The sequence below is a fragment of the Lacerta agilis genome, chromosome 1, assembly GCF_009819535.1.
Source record: "Lacerta agilis isolate rLacAgi1 chromosome 1, rLacAgi1.pri, whole genome shotgun sequence".
Taxonomy (NCBI): Eukaryota; Metazoa; Chordata; class Lepidosauria; order Squamata; family Lacertidae; genus Lacerta; species Lacerta agilis.
In genome coordinates, this window is record NC_046312.1 from 89,715,454 (window position 1) to 89,736,920 (window position 21,467).

The window sequence follows — 21,467 nt, forward strand, 5'->3', positions numbered from 1 at the left end:
AAGTCTACTCGATCAGCAGAACTGGCACGGTTACAGGTGCTGCATAGTATTCATTCCACATTTGGAATAAATCAGTATTTTAGTGTGGAATGCCCTGCCTATTGACATCAGACAGGCACCTTCATTGTATTTTTCCCCCCAGCACAGTACTTGCTAAAAACATTACCCAGATATGTAGAATGTTTGCATGTGTTTTAATCTGTTTTTAGCTTATCATTGATTTTAATTTTATTTTAATTTTTAAATAGCTGTTTCTATTGATAATTGCATTCTTTTTGTAAACCACCTTGTGGTTTTTTGAGGGTGTTTTTTTCTTCTTCAATCAAGCAATTTATAAATTTAGGCAGTAAATAGCTTACAAACTTTTCTCAGATTAAAACAGAGTGAGAATCTTAAGCATTAAATCATAACATAAAGAAGCAAATAACTATTTTGAGGAAATGATGCAATGGCTCAAAAAGACTAGGGGTCTCTTTTTAATGAAAAGCTCACTTCTGGGTTTTAATATTTGTGCAATAAATCTTGGCTGCACCACTTGTAACTTTTGACTCGGGTATTTTTGCTTACTCACACATCTGTGTTACCTGTGAGATGGCCAAGGGTGGATTCAAGTGACAGTAAAGTCAGCAGTGGCCACTTAAAAATTGCTGGGTGATGGCTCTAATTGCATGATGAAATGCAATTATTTGTCACATCTGGTTACATGAAACCCAGCATCACTGCTTCCCTGTTGTGGGAGCTTAGCAAAACTGGGTTGACTTTTCCATGTGGAAAGTAGCTAAATGGGTGTTAAATGATGTTTGGATCCACCATGAAGAGCTGTGTGAAATAGAAATAGATTAAAATTGAGTTGTTGTTTTCAGTGATGCAGCCTAAAATTCCAAGGCCAGCTTCAATGCATGTGAAGTACAAACCTAGATTGGCTTTTTAAAAACGGGACCTAATGATGTGAATTACAGTCAGTGCTCTCTTTTTTTCTTTTTAATAGAAAAATGGTGCTGGAACTCACCATAAAGTTGTTATAATAAGTGCCACACTGTTAACATTTGTGGAGGGGTGTGTGTGTGTGTGTGTGAAGGTGCTGGTACTGCGTACCCTTGAGTACCCCCAGGGGAAAAAAGGACTGATTACAGTAATCTTAAACATTATAAAAGGATTTCTTGGTCCCAATGATAAAAAAAACCTTGGTATGTACTTTGCTCAAATCAACAAGAGGCTGAGCAGGATTTAACTATAGACCAACTGGGTATCTTTAGAGCCACAGTGTTAATTAGATAAGTAGCAGCCTTCCCTATAGTGGCTTTTTTTAAAAAAGAGAGAGAGAAAGAGAAAGGCAGCTATTTAAGAATGATGCTAATTGCTGGTTGCTTTTGATCTCTTGGGCACATGCTTATATAAGCTCAGTTTGAGTGAGCTTATCTTTATTATGTAAATAATATTACTTAAGTCTGGGGACATGCCATGTGCTAGCATTCATCTTAATGTTAACACAAATGATAGTTGGTGGCTTGTACACTTCTGTTGCTGGAATTATTTGGTCTGCTACTGTCGGCAAGTGGAGATGGGCAAAGCCATCTTGTGGCTCAAAAACAAGCCATTTCCATGCAAAATATATTTTATAATGTATTGGCTGACTTTTGTATTGGCTGATTATTGGTGGCTGATTATTTTTATTTTTATTTTTATTATTATTACAATACATTATTACAAATGTATTGGCTGACTACTGGTGGCTACCATTTGTGCAGACAGTAGAGATAGTTTGTGCAGACAGTAGTCAAAGCCTTTGGCAGCCAGGAAACCATGCATGTCTTCACAGATTCTGGCTGTCAAAGACTATGATTGTACTACCATGAGAGGTCACTGCTGGCTGCATGAATCTTTTGACAGGCAGACATGAACAATCTAGGACAATCCTTGCCAGGCTAGCAAAGGTTTTGCTACAAAGGTTTCCACAGCCTCCACAGTTCAGATGATTCACATGAATGGCTAAGGAAGCGCCTTGACCTCAGGCTTCAAGAAATCTTGAGCATGCAGCACCTTCCAGGACTTCACCAGCAATTCTACTTCTTAATAATAGTAGAACATACAGTAGCTATTAAATCAACTGGCAGTGTTATTAGTGCACTTTCTCTTGCTTGATTTGTTAGGTTTCTGGCCAGGGGGCGTTGCCTCCTGTTTCTCTGCTTGAGGCAAAACCAGAAGTGCCACCACCTATCTTCTCCTGCTGCTGCCAGTGCTTCACCAGATCTCATTTTATTTTTCCTTCTAATATGAATTTTCCCTTCATAGAGAAAGGTGTAGGATAAGAGTGCACAACATCTTTCCTCTTGATGTTGTTGGACATGCTTACTGAGACTGATAGGAGCTGGAATCCAACAACACCTGGAGGACATCACACTACCTAGCCCTACTATGGGAAATAATAACAAGTATGGACTCAGCCTAAATAATGCTGCTAGTTATTCATAAGCTGGTTATTGACAGACTTTAAGGGGTTATAATGCAGCTGGGAAAATTAAGAGATGGGCTGAGGAAGGGTTTACAGAGAATGTATAAAGAGGCTGACTGAGCTTTTCCTCAGTTGAATTGCACGCTTCTCTGAGCTTTTGCGTTCTCGTTCTCTCTCTCTCTCTCTCTCTTATTTTGGCTCAGGGACTGCACCGCTTCAATATCCATGTAGAAGGAGCATTTGTCAGTTAAACATTTACAAAGGGTTCCAAAGGGCCAGTCAGATGTGTTGGGTCAATCCCATTGAGAACGTACACTTTGAGTGGAAATGACAATCCTAAGTGGAAATAACTTTAACTGTCACATGCCAGCTGGGTACGCCTAAAGGAAGTGAACTGGCTTTGCTGCTGCCAGCCAAGATACCGGCCAGCTTGCCTAACCCAGCAGATGAGTTTGCATTGACAAGTAAACAACACTTGCTCACTGCGCGGCAGTAGATGGCTCTAAAGCGAAAGAAGACCTTGTGGGGAGGCAGCAACAATTCAAGCAAGGGAGTAATTAGGGGGAGCACAGAGTGAACAAATGGAATAGAAAGAAAATGACTTGTCCAGAGCTGTTAATAACTAGTAAGAATGCCGCTGTAGGTGCATGTGTAACATTTACTGCATGTCACCAGAAAGTTAGAGGTCATAATGGAATATTAAATGACATTTAATTATGGGACTGCGGCTCAATAACAGCCCGGAAGGCAAGGGGGGGGGGTATTATGAGCAGATAGTCTAAAAGAAGCAGTGTAATGGAATCCTAAATTTTAAAACTGCATTAAATTTCCCTTCAATAGATTCTAGCCAGCAGTCACAATAAAATTAAAGTAGAAGGCTCCCATATCTGTATTTAAACGGGATTAAAACTGAACAAATGACTTTTCTACAGGAATGAGCCCAGCAGATGTAGTGAAGCAAATGTGTATTAATAGCAGTATAGTCTTAGAAAGTGCTGTTGCGGTAGTGTTGGCCTATTAGTGTCTGCTAAAGGCAGAAGGATCATCTAGAGTCCTGGTGAGAGAGCAGAGCATTGCAGGATAATTCTTAGGAATTAACACCTGCCAGGCCTTTTCCTGAGACATAATGTAGCAGCTATAATGAAGTCTGTTGAGGCAGCATGTGATAATACTTTGCATTACCTTTCAAATGTATATTTCAAGTATATCTTTTTTATTTTATTTTTAAAAAAATGTGTTTAAAGGATCTTAATGTAATCTCAGTAATCCTTTGGTGGCCTTGGAAGATATGTGGTAAATTTGTGGCTCAGGTAGGATTTGATCATATTCTTAGCCACTGTCTCATACTCACATGCTAAAACCTAGTCAAGTAGCTGTGCATCTAATACCTGTGTGTTAGGACTTTGCCTTGGGTTCTGAGTAATCTACATCCAGCCCATCTTATATCCAGCCTCTAGGAACTGAACCCATGCTACTGAACCAGGTGCATTATTTCTGTACATTGGTTCAATGTTGAGGTTTCCCCATCCTATCCCTGTCATTTGGATTCTGACTATTCCACTGATGGTTTAGGAATAGTGAGGGTTGTGGGTTGGACTTGGACTGGGGAGACCTGGAGTTCAATCTCCACTCATCCACAATGCTCTTTGGGTTGCATATCACTGGGTGGAATCCATCTGTTGCTCATGCACTTACAGAAGAGCTCTTGATTTAGCAGAGGTGTGTCCACCAGCAAAAGAGGAGAGCAGGCAATTCCCCGCCCCCCGCTACCTGCAGGCGAAAGTACCCTCTGAAAATCTGTTCCAGATTGTTGGGGGACCCTCCAGAACAGGGTGGAAAGTGGTATGGAAGTATGTATATTTCCCTGAGGACAGTGGAATCAGCAGAAATCCCCTCACCCTTTTCATTAGCCGATGCCTTGAGCCAAAGCCCTTCCTTTGTGCAAGAGCACTAGTTGGGTTTCACCACCTCTCAGCCTAACATTAAAGGATGAAATGAGAACATCTCATTCATGCCAGCTTGAACTCAGCTGGGGGCAAGGTGGAGGTAAAATGTAGCAACTAAATAAGGCACTATGACGAAGCTACAGGAATAGCTTGGCCTCAGTAATCCATGCTCTGATAACCTTTCATTTTTATTCCTGCCATACATACTATGCAGGGCTGCCCTTGAAGACCACTTGGAAACTGTGGCTGGTGCGAAATGTGGTGGTTCATCTCCTGAGCAGAGTCTCCAGTCAGAATAATCTTTTCCCAGTTCTTAAATATTTGCAGTTGTTTCCAATCCATTTCCACGCTAAATTAAAAGTTTTACAAATGGCATAAAAAGCCCAGGATTACTTGGGTTCTAATGCATGGGGGAACTCCTCTTCCTGTATGTGGCAGTCCAGGGAGTTCAGATCCTCTATGGAGGCTCTCCTTAATGTCCTAACCTTGGAAATTACGCATAGACAATCCTTTCCCCTGGCAGCATCCCTGCTCTGGAATGCCTTCCCATCCACTGTTTAGCCTGTCTGTTTGTTTTGAGATTTGGCCTGCTTAATGTGAAACTGTTGACGTCCTGTTTTTATTGTGCTTTGCTGTGACTTTAAATGAGATTACTTTGTCTTATTGAGTATCATTGTTACCTGCCCAGAGAATGTTTGGATGTAGAGCAGGATATCAATGAAACTAAGTACATAGATAGATATCTAGTTGTTCTGTGAGATGCAGTGACATTGCTCTTCATGCGCTTAAAGAATTGCTGTACTGTAATTTAAGGGACAGGATCCTTTCAGAACAAACCTTGGTTACAGCTTAGTGTGCCGCAGCAGGAAACTTCATGTCCAGGAGGAGCCCACATGTTTGTGTGATTTCACTCAACCAAATAGTGGCTTAGTATAATTCCTTTGTGCGCAAGTGGAAGGATTTTCCACTAATGCACAGGGGGGTATGGTGCTGGATCTGCCCTGAGCACGTATGCTCAGGAATTGGCAAAACAAGAACTCAGAATTCTGATTCTAGTAGTGCTTAGCCTTTGGAAATATTTCCCATATCTTTGTTGTTGTTGTTAAGTCGTTTAGTCGTGTCCGACTCTTTGTGACCCCATGGACCAGAGCACGCCAAGCACTCCTGTCTTCCATTGCCTCCTGCAGTTTGGGCAGACTCATGTTGGTAGCTTCGAGAACCATATCTTAGCTTATGAGAAACTGCAGGTGTTTCATTTTTAAAGCATCTGAGCGCCATAGAATGGGATCGTACTTAGTGACAGCTGATCTGCTTTTCCTTCCTGTGCTAGATTGCCTATGCTGCGGTGGACTGTGCCAAAGAACAGAACCACGACCTGTGTAAGCAGGAAGGTGTGGATGGTTACCCAACCTTTAACTACTACAACTATGGAAAATTTATAGAAAAATATAATGGAGACAGAGGGGTAAGTACATGGTGCTGTTCTAAAAGATGTACTGGTGTGAGGGGGGAGGGAGTATCTTTTTAAAGTGGTTTCATCAGCAAACTGTGAAATCACCAGCAGCAACAACAGAGACACAATCCAGAGCCAGTTATTTTGCCAATGACTTTAATGCTTCCATTATGAATTCCTCATGACTGTGTCACCTTATTCCACACATAATGCATGCATTTAGCATCTGGAATTAACTCAGTCAGTAGAAAATTTTGGAGGCTTTTATTTTGAATCTTATAATTTATTAAAAATTTAGCACTAATGAAAATGCAAAAATTGAACATCTGCCATTTCCACATCAACTCCTAGCCAATGTAGTGCAGAAGCTGTTCCAATAGGCTCTCCATATTCATTAGGAATCTCAGCCTTCGGTTGCCTTGTACACATTTGGAAATTCGCTACACACAGCCAAATGATAATAGGTTGTTTGTTGGTTTTGTTTTGTGACCAAAACCCACATTTTCTGGGCAGTTTGCACTGGGCACCTTTAGCTTGTGACCTTGATGTCTCCTTACATTTCAGGTTTTGCAGAGATAGATTATTAACAGTTCACTTGTATCTTGAAATGGAGGAGAGAAAAGTTTACCAGCTACTCGAGAATGCTCAGTTTAAAGTTCCATAGCTAAGTTCTTAATAATTGCCTGGAGAAGATGGAGAGCTAATGTGAAAGATTGTTTTGTATATTAATATGGCCAGTAAACGTTGTTGAGAAACATTTGGCTGCAATATTATTGCTGCTGGTGCAAAAAATCTGTAGACATATAGAAAGAGAGGCTTTGTGATAGGATCCTGTGGGTCTTCGTTGAGCCTTTTTACAGGCTGTTCATGTGGGAATTCTGTCAGGATAACACCTCCACAATTTGATCCTTAATGAACTAAGCCATACTGTAAACTTTGTCATGGATCAAGTGTTGTGCTTTGCTTTTAGAATGAAGTGTTATCCGCCTAAATATAAATAACAGGGAATTGAGTTTAAGCCACTACATCTCTTTGGCTTTATAAATGTGCTTACAAAAGTAAAGGGATTTATGAAAACCAACAGATCTTGTTTGTTTGGCTAAGAAGAAGAAAAACAAGTGTACACTTGCTCTTTCAAAATCACACTTTGGGGGTGGGGAAATCTGGCTAGTTGTCCTAGTGTTCAATTGTCCTTTTCATTTCTTAACATCTGAGTTAGCACAGAGTGCCTCTCCATCTTCACTCTCTCAATTACTAGCAGAGGGCTGCCTCCCTCTACCCAGCTGGAACCTATGTGCTCAGAGGAGACTGTAACTGCCAAGTGCTTACTGGGAAATTGGAGATTTTGTTAAATCCTTTCGTTAGTTTAAAAATATTTCCATTTGTGGCGATGAGCAACTTGCCCTCCCCCCAGTCTCTTTCCTCCTAGGCCAACATTTCAGCTTATGTTAGGTAGTATTATCCCTGTTGAGAGTAACTCTAGCAATGCATCTTTGGTACAACAGCAAATTGCTAATATACTGCCATTGTACTCATATGTTGCAAGGCTGTGTTGATTACATTGCAAATAAGGATACAATCTCTTACTAGCTCTCATGTTAAAAAAAGTAGTCTGGGCTTCTCATATGCAGTGAAAGAGAACGTTCCCTGTGAAGTCTCAGTGGGACTCATGGCACTTACCGTACTTTGGCTCATCTGTCTTATGGGGCTCTAAAGAAGTATCTTGCTTTAGGTACAGGGCATGCCCAGCAGAATATTTATCTGAGGTCTTTCAGCCATTCAGAATAGATTTAAGATAAATGTAGGAGGAAGGAGAAATTGCTGAAAATTACATTCCTGGTTGTTTTGCTGATGGATTCCTTCTCCCAATCACCACTAGATACCACCCGCAGTCTTTGAACCACAGACCCCATACCGTACAGCAGTACTGACGGTCCCTTCAGATTTAAAAGAAATAATTGACCATGTGGTGGTGGCTGCTGTTCAATAAATCCATGCACCTAAACTTCTTTGGATCCCAGACTGCTTCTACACTGCAGTGAGCATGGAGAAAGGCAGATAACAGACCAATGCAATGTTGAAAACAGGACCTGCTAAGCACATCTTGAAGTGGAGCACTAAAAAAGAGTGGGGGGGGGCCTTCTTTTAATTGTAGTTGTATATCCTTTTCAACAGTTACTTGGGTATTGGACATTTTGTTAGAAATGGAGAAAGAAACATCACACACAGCTTCACTGGGCTGGATAATGTGTTTCGGATAACACTTGTAATAGCAGGTACATTGCTAATCAAAAGCTAGTTCTTTGGGGTGTTTACTAGGATCTCAAATTTCACAACTAGTGATGCGGAACATTCTGAATTAAAATTGACAGATGCAGCCGACAGAATAGCAGTGGTTCCATTCCCTCTGCATCATGTGCCCAAATAGATCAGATGAGTTGTCAGGTCTAATCTAAATCCCTTGGAAATTAATGGAAAAGCTTACAGACTTCTGTGGTAGTTTGGCTCAAACTCTCACTGTTTTGGGAGCATGACCTCATTATTTTGATCACTTACAAAGAGACAATATGCTGCAGATTAAAGGCACAGTTCTTTGCTGCAGAATTCTCACAGACATGGCAGAATAACTCCCTTGCCCTGCAAATTTCATGTTCATTTTTAGTAATGACTTGTTTCAGAATGTGGTTACACCTTTCAAGTACTTTCACATGGGGGAGCTTTCACAAGGCAGTTTAATCATCTGATGAGTTTAGCTGGAAGCTTTTCCTTATAGTGATTATTCCATCTCAAAAATGGCTCAGCAGCAGAGGAAGCTTTTAAGAGGGGACTGAGATAATGAAGGACATATGATCAGGTGTGGGCAGGGTGGGGACTGAACTGTGAGATTACCACTCTGAGGAAGGAAGATTATACAGTTTCTAGTGGTGAAGGCAGGAGGCTTTTGAAAATAGTGAGCCAAGACCAGGAGCGGGTGTTAGCAGATTGGAATTGGGGGAAGTTGTGTGGCAAGAGTGAGCCAGGGGAGATGAAGACAGCAGCAGCAGCAATGCGCACCATGTATCCTTCACATAGCTGCGTCCACCTAGGATTCTGGAAGAGTGATGAGGCACTTAACTCCTGCTCTGACCCCATCCATGCATTCAGGGCAACCATGATGCTGTTGAGTGTTGCTTTTACTTAAGGGAAGTGTTCAGTTTGTGACCAAATGGTCACTTGTCATATAAATACAAGGACCTGCCTTACCTGCTCCTTTTACCTCTGCCTGCACTACTGCATGTCCATTTGCCTGTAGAAGACGCGTTGGAGTCTTGTGTTCCAGTTTCACTGTGCAACCAATGCCTTTCTTTACCTCTCACATTCTAGGAGTCTGGATTCTCGACTTTCATGCGGACGCTCAGAGAACGAGACCATGAAAAGATAGGGAAGAGGAAAGATGAGTTGTAATTTCTGCCTCACACGATGATTTCCACTGCACTGTGAATGGTCTCAGGGCCACTGGTACAATGCCTGGGATTCCACATCTTTTTAAAAAGAGAGACTTTTGGGGTTTTGTTTTTTTTACAAACAGCCATTTGCCATTTTGTACAATTTTGAAATAAAGTGAGATCATTTGATTTTTAAAAGGAAAAAATAAATGACATCATTGTTGCCATATTCTGTTATGGAAAACAAAAAGAAGAGCATTTTCTCTCCATTCGATGCACCTATGCCCATTTGATACTCCTATGCAATCTTTTTTGTAATCTGTAGGTTTGATAGTGATTTCCCCTGACAAGGTGATTTCTGCATTTTTTTTTTAATTTTTGAAGAATATTATATGTGAAATGGCTTTTAAAAATTGGAGGGAGAGGATGAAAGGAAGGCGCAATGGATCCATCAGGAGCAAGTTCCATGGAAACAGACAGAGCTTTGTGGTCCCAGTGGACTCTGCCCAAAGCCGCTTCGGGTGCAATTATAGCGCTTGTGTGCACAGCACTTATTTCAGGAACCAGGTGTGATTAAGTGCACTTTCTGTCCTTATAGTCCATGTACTAAGCAGACATCAGCCTGCGTTGCTCACTCCCGCTCTGCATGGCTAATGGGACATCTGCCAGAACAGGGCAGTTGGTGGCGTCTGAATGACAGATCTGCCACAATTATCACGCAAGCATCTTGTAAGTGGGGCCTTTTCCAGGAACAGTGTGTGTGCATTTCTAGTTGTGTTCAGCAGTGCCAAACTGGTAGGACAGCCAGTTGTGACTGGGACATGCTCTTGCGGTCTTGCTAGGTTACACTTCCTTCCTAGAGAGATTGGGGGGGGGGGGGCAATTTTTAAGGTGCTCAGGGATAATAGGGAAATAATGAAGAAGCCTTGATTGGCCATTTCAGATCTTAATTGACTGTAGTGGTGGTTTTTGTTTTGTTTGTTTTTTTTAATCTGCCGTACTGTTTACATATCTTTATACAATGTGTGGGTTATTTCAAACAAATGTCTCTGCATTCGGCACATATCAAGCACCGAATGTCTCTCAGTGTATGTGTTTGCTCTCACGTTGTCCAATGCTCCTGTAAGCATAGGAGTGGTGTAGTGCAGGTATAAATAAGGTTCTACTTAATTTATGATCTGACCATAGGAACTGCGTATTTGCTAAGCATTCCATTTGACTGTTGACAGAGGCACTGATATTTTTGATATGAAGAAACATCATGCAACAATACTTGTTTACGTTCCAAAGGCTTGTCTATGTGAGTTAACTACAAAAGGAAAGTATAATTTTTTTAGAATTCTATAGAAGCAAGTTGTGCTTTTAAAAAAAATTTGTTTAGCCCCTGTCAGTGATGTAAGAAAATAACAGCATTACTAGAACTAGCTTTTAAAAGTCCGTAATTATGTGCAGATTCTGTGAGGTGAGGGTGATCTGGACATTGTGTCTCCATGGGATTTATTATATTTTTTTGTGATTTCCAATTTGATCAAAAAGAATAAAAGATTGAAAATATGCTCTAATTGCTGCCTTTATTCAACATTCCGTAAACCAGATTGCCTGAAGCTGCTGTGCTGGTGACTAAAAACCATTTCAGCTAGCCATTCTCACTAGCCACATGGGAAAGGTCAAGCATCTCCAGTCTCCACTTCCATGTTTTCAAAGTCCCTGTGGGGAAAGAACAAAAGTCTCCTTTCCACTGTCTTGCCTAATTGTTAAGGCAAGTTACAAGTAACAAAAGAGTCTTTGTAAAGCTGTTTCTCTTGACTCCTCTGCTCCATCTGGTGGAAGAAGCAGATAAATTCGGAAAATCTGTAATGAAATAAAACCCACAGCCTCTCTTACCGAGGCTACTTCTTGCCAGTACATAGATCTGCAGAATTGTAAAGTTGGAAGGGAACACAAGGATCATCTAGTCCAACCCCCTGCAATGCAGGAATATTTTTGCCCAACATGGGGCTGAGCCCCGCAATGCTGAGATTAAAGTCTCATGCTCTACCAACCGAGCTATCCTGCAGGAAATAACAAGCTGTAGAAGAGTACATAGGTGCATGGAAAGTGATTATAGCCCATTGGTTAACTGAAATCAGGTGTTCTTCTTTACAACCTTGTAGAAACTTCTCCAAGAGCAAGCAGAGGCACTGTAGGCCACCTGAAGGGGTTCTGTGAGATGGGTTCCACTTGAGGATCACCTACAGAAAGATCAAGGTTTTAAAGGAATGTTCCTTCCTTCATAATAGTCTCAGCTCCATCAAAGGAGATAAAAAATTCCTTACTTCACACCATCAATCTGGGGTGTCCCTTAGCAATGAAAGTTGGATCTAGCAACTCTAACAAAGTTGCTGGAATACTTATAGGATGCATGCATAGAAAAGGGGCAGTAGTGGTACAGATATGACCCACATACATTGACACTTTTGAATATTTGTTGTTGCTGTTCAATCATTCAGTCGTGTCCAACTCTTCGTGACCCCATGGACCAGAGCACGCCAGGCACCCCTATCCTCCACTGCCTCCCACAGTTTGGCCAAACTCATGCCAGTCGCTTTTGAATATACTGGTAGTATGCGTAAAACGGCATGTATGAAGCCGAGAGTGGCACTGGAGTATTCTCAGTGGAGAAACAATCTCTACTCACTGTCTGCTTGATCTTGCTTCTTTTCACTCTTGTTCGGGCTCCACGTTTTATCTGGTGTGGATTCTGACTTTTTAACAAGCTACCAGTGGCCTGGTTTTCCTCTTATGTATTCATTTGAATGCTAGCGAGCAGTGAGGTCTGCATTGATGACCTGTTGTAAAGCACAGTTGTAGTTCAGCTGGGAGGGGAAGTGTGTGTGGGGGGGTCATCCTTCCCACCTGGACATTTAGCAAAGTTATGCACTTAAGTGCCTCTGGCATCAAGAACATCAGAGCCCTGCTGGATCAAGGGCCAAGCCCATGAGCCTGGAGTCCTGTTCTTTACAGTAACCAACCAGATTCTACAGTAAGCCTGCAAGCAGGACCTGAGGGCAATAGCATCATCCCCATGTGTGATTCCCAGCAAATAGTATTTGGGAGCATCCTACCACCCAACAGTGGAGCTGCAACATTCCCATCATGGCTCCTTGAATATCTTCAATTAAACTCAATGGGAATAATGCTTAATTTTAGTTTGATTGTACTCTCTCTCTCTCTCTCTCTCTCTCTCTCTCTGTGTGTGTGTGTGTGTGTGGTGCTTTGCCAGACTTATTAAATCATATGTGATTTTCTCCTGGCCTTCGCTCTGTTAGTGAAACACTAACTCTCAAAACAGTGTGCTTTTGTGCTGCTGAGGGAGACTGTGGGAGGAGACCTCACAGGAGTTCCCACTCCGCTTTTCATTCTCAATGCACTTCCTGCTTTTTCTCTGGCCCAATTATTGCTTCTATGTATTTGGCACTCATTAATCTGCTGGAGCCCCTGCTATGTAATCAGTGAATGATGATAGGGTGATTTGCCTTGTGTGGTAGTAAGCTTGTTAACCATAACATAAATCTAAGCAATGGTTCCATGCCAAACAGGTTCTTTTATTAGACTCTGCATGAACTTTCCTATTAGCCAGACAATTAGCTGTCTGGAAAATGAATGGTGTTTCTCTCCCCACCCTTCTTTTCTCTATAGAACCTGTCCTTACCACTTAGTACTATCTTCATTTTTCCTTTTTGTTGTTCTTAGGCTGATGTAGTTGTGAGTAGAGATGGATCACTATTTCCAGTCTGGGACAGTTTTCACACGTGTTCATTCCTATGTCCGTAAGTCCGTTCAGACATGTTTCCACACTATATTTCCATTTTTAAACCACATGAAAAATCTGAATTTTATGTCAAGTATGTATCCAAAAATTATGCACATTTTAAAATGTATTTTGTACTTTTCCCAACTGAGAACTGCAACGCAAAAATCAGAGAAAGCTGAAGGATAAATCTGTTCTGATCCATATATTAGTTTTAGGGTTGCTGTTAGGATTGTTTGATTTAAAATGGGGACTGAACAAAATGCACAATGATCCCTACTTGTGGTGTTTAAGTTTCAAGGGAGTTCCACATCTGTGGTATAGCAGCAACAAATACTTCACTTTGTGGCTTGATGATATTGGCACGTAGGAGCCATAAAGTAGGACTGACAGCTCGCCAACATTTCATTGGGTGAGTTAGCATTTAATCCTTCTTGCCAGTTGCCGGAATGGAAGGCAGAAAATAACTATGGCTGAATCAAGATGTGTTCACTTACAAATGGAATGGTTCCTTCCATTTGCACAAATGACTGAGCTACAGTGGAGGCCCCCACCACAAGAGGGATGGAGGTAATTTCCCACAGTATTATCTGTTTTTTATTTGTTGGTTTCTTTATTAAATTTCTATTCTGCACTTCCTCCCAAAAGAGTCCCCATGTCACCTCCCACTTGGAGGGTCCCCCAGTCATCCACAGCAGCTTTCCTAGGGGTTTACAAGCAGGAGGAATTTGCACAATTCACCTTCCACATGTGGGGAGCACCCCACGAGCACAACTCTGCTCATGATTAGTCTGGATCAAACTAAATAAGCCCAGTGGTTTCATTGTAGTCTCCTTCCTTCCTTCCAACAAATACGACCCTCTCTTGTAGGAAATATTCTGACCATTAGGTCCACTCGCGTCCAACTCTGGGGTTGCGGCACTCATCTCGTGTTACTGGCCGAGGGAGACGGCATACAGCTTCTGGGTCATGTGGCCAGCATGACTAAGCCGCTTCTGGTGAACCAGAGCAGCGCACGGAAACGCCGTTTACCTTCCCGCTGGAGCAGTACCTATTTATCTACTTGCACTTTGACGTGCTTTCAAACTGCTAGGTGGGCAGGAGCTGGGACCGAGCAACGGGAGCTCACCCCGTCACGGGGATTCGAACCGCCGACCTTCTGACCAGCATACCCTAGGCTCAGTGGTTTAACCCACGGTGCCACCCATGTCCCATATATACATTAAGACATACTCCTTAAAATGAATTTCTTCAGGCAAGATGTGAGGGAAGCTTTCTACAAATCTGACAAAAGGCACATAGTCCTTTAAAGAAAAAAAAATTGTTCCCTTTAGGAAAGAACTTGTGCATGTGTTGAGAGGCAGTCAAATGGAAGTACCAGCAAATGATAGATAGATAGATAGATAGATAGATAGATAGATAGATAGATAGATATTTAGATAGATTGTATTTAAGGAGCAAGCATTGGAAATTGTTTTGTATGAAATGATAAAAATACTAATTTGCATTTAATTTCTTTTTAAAGTTAATTCCTAAGTTTCTAATAAAGAGTAGAGAAGATTAAACTTTGTAAGCCAAACTCTCTTCACTTAGGTTCCCCCTCTCCACCGCCCCAAACTTGGTGGATTTCACATCGGATTTTGGCCTAGCCTTTCCTAATTAAACAGCTAAGGAGTTCAAGTTGATGCACAGTGGTTTGTAGTGCCTAAAGCTTTTGCAGGCCATTAGAGTTTAATTGTTCATCTCGTTTAAAATCATCTCACTCAAAAGACATCTTGGCTGAGAATGAAATGGGTCATGAAACTATAAATAGGAGGTAAATTATATTTGCACGTTAACTGAAACAGGGGAAGGAAGGGAGATCTTCCAAGGCCAATAGACTCCATTACAATATCCCAATGGGAAAATTGGATTCCACAATTTTCGTGTCATTGTGGAGTAACCAGTTGAAAAGAATTACTTATCTAAAGCACAGTGAGCAATTGTCCTAGACATGCACTAAAGCCTGTGATTCGGAGCAATCCCAAGAGATGAAGTCACCATTGGCAAGTTCCAACTTTTTTTTTAATAAATGTCTGCAGTTCTCAGCAATTAATACAAATATAGGCACAGCCAATTGCACTGGAATCCACAGACAATGTCTGTTTATTGTAGACGAAAAGAGGGGTTGGTAGAGGTGGGAAAAAGCTACAATCCACGCTTCAGTTTAGGACTAATTGTACTTTTGTTCTTCCTGTGCTGATCAAAGCCAAAGTCCTTCCTATTTCAAATGTAAACACTGTTGGTGAACTGATTTCTTAAAAGCAGAGATCAGGGCAACTATTATATTTCAAAGGCTAGTTTAAAAAAAAACAAAAACCTGGCCTGGATACCAGGGCTGTGTTTGTTCAAGAGAATAAAATGTGCATTTTGAAAGGACATTGAGTTCACTGTACATACATCTAAGCTTTGACATAATTGTCACACTTTGATTCCCCCCCCCCCATTTAATTTCCCTCTGACCTTTCTTTCTTTGCACCTATATGCCTGCCAACTGAGAAAAACACTCCATGCAACTGATGATGGGTACTTCAATACAGGAAAGCTTCTGCTGTAACAAATGTGTTAGTCTTTTGAGGTAGTGTAAAAATCCTTGTTCTTTTCATGATGGCCTGCCCAATTTGAGGCAGAGTGTCTGCTCTGCATCTGATTTTCCCCACAAGCCACCTCTAAGCATCTGGTGAACTTGTCAGAATAGACTTTGGTCTAGAAAAGCAGGCTGGCTTCCTTAAACTCATTCCCACAACCAACAACCCCTTACCTGCTTCTCTGCTCAGAAAATAGGGGGTAAGTAGTGAGTAAAGGATTTAGTTAGAAGTGGTGCATAAGCACAGGAAAAGGACCAACCTTACCCCCCCCCCCCACATCATGATTGATGGGCCTTTAGCTAGTATATGGTATACATAGATGTATGCACATGTACATCCATGCATGAATTTATATAGATAACATCTTAATGGTTTTGCACAACTGAAAAGACAGCATAGCTTTCTCTTCTCAGTATGGTAGTCTGCCAAACCATGGCTGATTTTACAGGTTTGGACCTTAGTAGCATTTCCAAATAATTTTTTTCATCTTGTGACTTGGTTCTCCATGAAATATATATTCCATTATCTATATGTAGGCTACTGGCATTCATCTTAATATTCCTTAGAACCAGATCAATGGAAGAGAAGCCATTATGCCTGCATATATTTATTAAAATAACATAAGAAACTTGCCAATATGAGTTTTTACATTTCAGTAGCACATAGAGTAATAATTGTGTGTCACCGTTTAATAATGCAAGGGACAGATACCTGTAAGGAACTAGAAAATATCTATACCAACCTCCCAGACATTCCATAAATGTTTCTGAAATGTTTTTAAGTCATGCAAGCCTTTTAACTCTCTTAGAAGTTGGGTTTTAAAAGCGCAGGGATTTTGTAGATGCCTAGGACAACTTACATTGGGGCAGGTTTTCTGTAATCAAACATCCCAATAAATTAGCTCATACCAAAAAAGTTTGTTTCTGCTATATAGGCCACAACAAGCCCTACAATCAGGAGGGTGCAGCAGTTGATTTTAGGTGTCATGAAAGGACAGCCAATTGTTATTTACTTTATTATTATTATTATTATTTTACTACCTAGAAGGGGGAGGCACTTGTGGGTTTTGCTGCCACCTTACATAACTGTATTTTCCTACAACACAAACATGGGTGAACATGAAATGTTCAAAGATTTATTCTGGGATAAATAATATCCAAGCTATGAGAAAATTGGCTGGTACAGTATTCCACCAGGTAGTGGCATTAAAGGTAAAGGTAAAGGAACCCCTGACCGTTAGGTCCAGTCGTGTCCAACTCTGGGGTTGCGGCGCTCATCTTGCGTTACTGGCCGAGGGAGCCGGCGTACAGCTTCTGGGTCATGTGGCCAGCATGACAAAGCTGCTTCTGGTGAACCAGAGCAGTGCACGGAAACGCCGTTTACCTTCACGCTGGAGCAGTACCTATTTATCTACTTGCACTTTGATGTGCTTTCGAACTGCTAGGTGGGCAGGAGCTGGGACCGAGCAACGGGAGCTCACCCCGTCATGGGGATTCAAACCGCTGACCTTCTGATCAGCAAGCCCTAGGCTCTGTGGTTTAACCCACTGCGCCACCCGCATCCCACAGCACCATTATTTCACGGGGGTATAGTTACATAACGCATGTATCCATACTTTGCTTCTTTCAGCATAGACTACCAAGAACCATATCAGGTAGATTAGACTGATGAAGATGGACTGGTCCAGCATCATATGGTGAGCTCCTTGACTAGAAAAATATTTTAATGTTACTCTCTGGGGTCAAGGTCCAGCACTCTGGCCACTAGATCACATTGGTTCATGAGGTAAACCACTAAATAAACGATGTTCCATAATGTGCTTACTGAATTCACATGGGATAAAATGATCCCTGATCATTTGAGCTGGAATAATTTAATCACATATAAAAGATCTCTCAATGGCATTTGCTAAAGAAGTGTGCATGCACACAAAAGCTCATACCAAGAACAAACTTAGTTGGTCTTTAAGGTGCTACTGGAAGGATTTTTTTTTATTTTTTATTTTGTTTTGACTATGGCAGGCCAACATGGCTACCTACTGGTTCCTGTAACTGGCAGTTGCTGCTCATTCATGATTGCCCACTGCAAAGGGCTGAGCTACATGGTATCACGCCAAGGGTGTGTTTTGAGATCTGCGTCTGCTGAGGTAATTTGGAAATTGGCAGGAAAACCCTTCTCCATGCCCACTTATTCTCCGCTGAAAACATTTGCCCCACAAACAAGGTGAATTCTCAACTTGAATTATTAATTCAGAATTAGGGTGTGGAGGGGAAAGCTTTAAAAACAACTGTGGGAAAGTATTTGCATGGGAGAATTGGTAGGCAGGAGATGGACTATGTGTTTCTCCTCTACAAGTGTTCTCTGCATTTGTGATATGAGCAAAACATTGTGCAGGGAACTAACTACATGTTTCTCTTGAAAATTCTACCTCCGTCAATGAATATTGAAATTTTGGGTGTTCTAATTTTGTGATGCACTAAGAGGCCCAACATACTAGAACCTACAGATCAGCTCTATCATTAGAGGGATTCAGCCTATCTGTCAGAAACTGTTGAGAGATGTCACAGATGGAAGTAAATTACCCTCTGTTGCTTGGGATTATAGACCTCTGTTTGCAAATAAACCAGACTATCATTACACTTTCTCTTCCTTTTCTTCAATTTAACTGTGTACATATTTGGTATGTGGGATGTGGCGCCTTTATACATTTGCTGCTAAATGATCTGTAATAGCTAATCAGATCATCATGCAGAATTGCACATGTTAATGAAGTTGGGGCTCTCGCTTGAATGCCTATTACAGTAAAGCTCAATTTATCCACACAATTCTAGTTCAATGTCATATTTATTGGATATACCTCACAATTTTCTGTGTGCCCCCTCTGCTTCTCTCTTTATGTGTACACTTATAATGGAACTCAAGAACATATTTCTACTTTGCTCTCTCTCATCCATCAAATCCCTCCTCAAAACCTTACCCACTTTAAATATGTGTAACAGATCATACTCAACCTTTATTCCCCCTGCCTCTGCATTTTTCTCACTGCCTGGATTGTAAGCTCCTTGTGAGCAGAGACCTTTCGCTAGCGCCAGTGTAACTTTGTACAGTACTGTGCACTCTGATGATGTTATACAAATAATAACCATACCTGGCTGTAAGTAGAAATTTCACACCAGGAAATGGCTTGTATCTGCAACTCCTGTGCCTTATTAGAAAGAAATTTATTCTGCCTTTGCCCAGTTCATAGAGTCACACTTGATTGGCTGAAACACCATATAGTAGCAGCCAAGGGCTTTGCCAGTGATGTAGTTCCCCCTCGTCTTTTAAAGAGCCACTGGCATAGTGCTAGTTTGTGACAGCTACTGACCACTTACAAATACCCCATTTTGGCGGGCATTGATCGAAAGGGTTTTGACAGGGCAACTGCTGACATTCTTGGAAGATGCCAACTTTCATTTGGAGAAAGATTTTGGAGCCAAGCTTGGTAAAAGTAAAGCAGAGAGGAACACAGCCGAGCAACTGTAAAAAAGGGGGGGGGGGTGGACACAAAAAGGGCAAGAGTCTGCAAAACATTATTTTGTCTCAAACGGAGCAGCTTGCCTATGCCTTTTTATGATGGGGTGTGCAAGATAAGCAGGATACACTGTTTGCACAAAACCCTGAATTGAGGTTTGTTGGCGGAGTTAAAGGTAGTCAAGGACCCTTATAGCAAAGTGTCTGTGTACGTCTTTACTCAGTTTTCATTTTTCTCCTGGGTTTGTTTAAATTGCTTGCCTCTTTCTGATGGAAAAATAAATAAATATGAATTATATTTCTGAATTATTAATTATATGCAGCCTTTAGAAGACAAGCCATCACCCACTAACTCAGACTTTTTTTCTTTTTCTTTTGGAAACGGCACAGGCTTCAGACTAGTTATCTGCTATACAGAAGAAAAGGGTAAAGGTATCAGTAAACTGCTAAAACATAGGGCAAAATGCACCTGTTAGAATGCTTGGTTAATGCAGTTTTAGCTTGACTCATCCAACACTAAATTCATGGAAGAACTTATCTTTTTACCTTACTGTTTTTCACCAGGGTGAATCTGGAATATTGACTCCACATTTTTAATATATATACTTTGATGCTGTGCATTTATTTTGTTTGCTTTTTGTAGAAGAAAAATAAAAATGAGAGAATGAGTGATTTTATATATCAAAAACTTGTATAAAATTATAATATGATAGGAGTAGTGTGGGTATGGGCATATACGGTGGCAAATGGGAAAGTGCTTGAGTTTGTGGAGAGGTCATAAGATATGCAAGGAAATAAAAGTCCAATATCCTGGTCACCAGACACCTTAGCAAGTTCTGATGAATTTGCATGAGGGGTAGAAACCCTTTTAAAAAATACAGTTGAGCAATTTTCTTCTATCCTTGGATTCCTAAACCTTCCCCCTTCCTGCTTGTGCATTGCTTGCTGCAGGTATTATTTTCTCTGGCCTTAGGGATATGAAGCTGTTTGACTATAAATTGTTTATGGGGCAATCTTATTTACAATGAATGCTTTTCTCATTTACTTTAATTGTTTAAATGAAATCTAATTAAGTTTGGTGGGGAAGAATGCTACATGAAACAATCAGGTTGGAATGAGTTTTTCTCTCTCCGAAAATATCTGAATGTAAACAAAATCTGACAATGTGTTCCATTACAGTAACAGGAAATCTAAAGGGACTGTATGAGCTAGGAGTGTATTAATGTGGTTTTCGGATTCAATTTCGTTCCCAGAGAAGGAAGAAAGCAAGTGGTGGGTGGAAAGCCCCAAAGAGAGACCTCTGTGATTGGATCGGCCCTGTTACGTGATCTTCAAAAGAAAACAGACCTGCTTTATTTGTGTGACAGCCAAAGTGGCTGTGACCCTGAAAATGAAACGATACTAATAATATATCACCCTAACGGAAGCTTGTTGCTTTGGAAGCTAAGAGAGATGCACTGTGAGGAAAGACTGCCTTTGCCATGCAGAGCCACACTGCGGTAAGAGTCTTTCCATAAAATGCAGCTACTGCTTCTACAAGCAGGGATGGGTTTCGTCTCTGAATTGTGTGGTGCAATTAGGTCAGGAATATAGGGCTTAGAGCCACCACCCAGTGGGATGATCAGAGGGTGGGCGTAGTGCAATTTGAATATAATACATGCTGGTTTGTTTATTTATTTACACACTGTATATGCCACGTAGCTATAATCCCATTGCCATCTGAAGAGACCACCCGTTTCCCTGTGAGACTGTTAAGTCCAGATGAAAATAGGGATGTCCCATTCCATAATGATAATCTTACTATTTATACCCCACACATCTAACTGGGTTGCCCCAGCCACCCTGGGCAGCTTCCAACACACATAAGGTAAAGGTAAAGGGACCCCTGACCATTAGGTCCAGTCGTGTCCGACTCTGGAATTGCTGCGCTCATCTCGCGTTACTGGCTGAGGGAGCCAGCGTACAGCTTCCGGGTCATTTGGCCAGCATGGCGAACCAGAGCAGTGCACGGAAACGCCGTTTACCTTCCTGCTGGAGCAGTACCTATTTATCTACTTGCACTTTGACGTGCTTTCAAACTGCTAGGTGGGCAGGAGCTCCAACACATATAAAAACATAATAAATCATTAAATATTTTTTTAAAAAAAACTTGCCTATACAGGGTTGCTTTAGACAGCTCGGGGGTCAGATAACTCCATAGCCTCCAACATTTCTCCAATAAAAAAGGGATATCCTAAGGAAAAGGGGGACATTTCGGGTTC

The 21,467-nt window shown here is 41.3% G+C and overlaps 1 protein-coding gene and 1 long non-coding RNA gene across 3 annotated transcripts in view; both read left to right on the forward strand.

Annotated features, from left to right (window-relative positions):
- Positions 1-10,838, forward strand: part of PDIA5 (protein disulfide isomerase family A member 5) — a 138,474-nt gene extending 127,636 nt beyond the window's left edge. For both annotated transcript variants that reach the window (XM_033162684.1, XM_033162692.1), the window contains exons 16-17: positions 5,729-5,863; positions 9,215-10,838. In XM_033162684.1, coding sequence (XP_033018575.1) covers positions 5,729-5,863; positions 9,215-9,295 — 216 coding nt within the window. In that variant the 3' untranslated portion in view covers positions 9,296-10,838. The remainder of the gene's footprint in view (positions 1-5,728; positions 5,864-9,214) is intronic.
- A 3,733-nt stretch (positions 10,839-14,571) lies between these two features.
- On the forward strand, positions 14,572-20,686 carry LOC117054164. The gene is made up of 3 exons (XR_004427458.1): positions 14,572-15,683; positions 17,323-17,389; positions 20,460-20,686. It is a non-coding gene; the product is annotated as an uncharacterized LOC117054164 (long non-coding RNA).
- Positions 20,687-21,467: the final 781 nt, after the last annotated feature.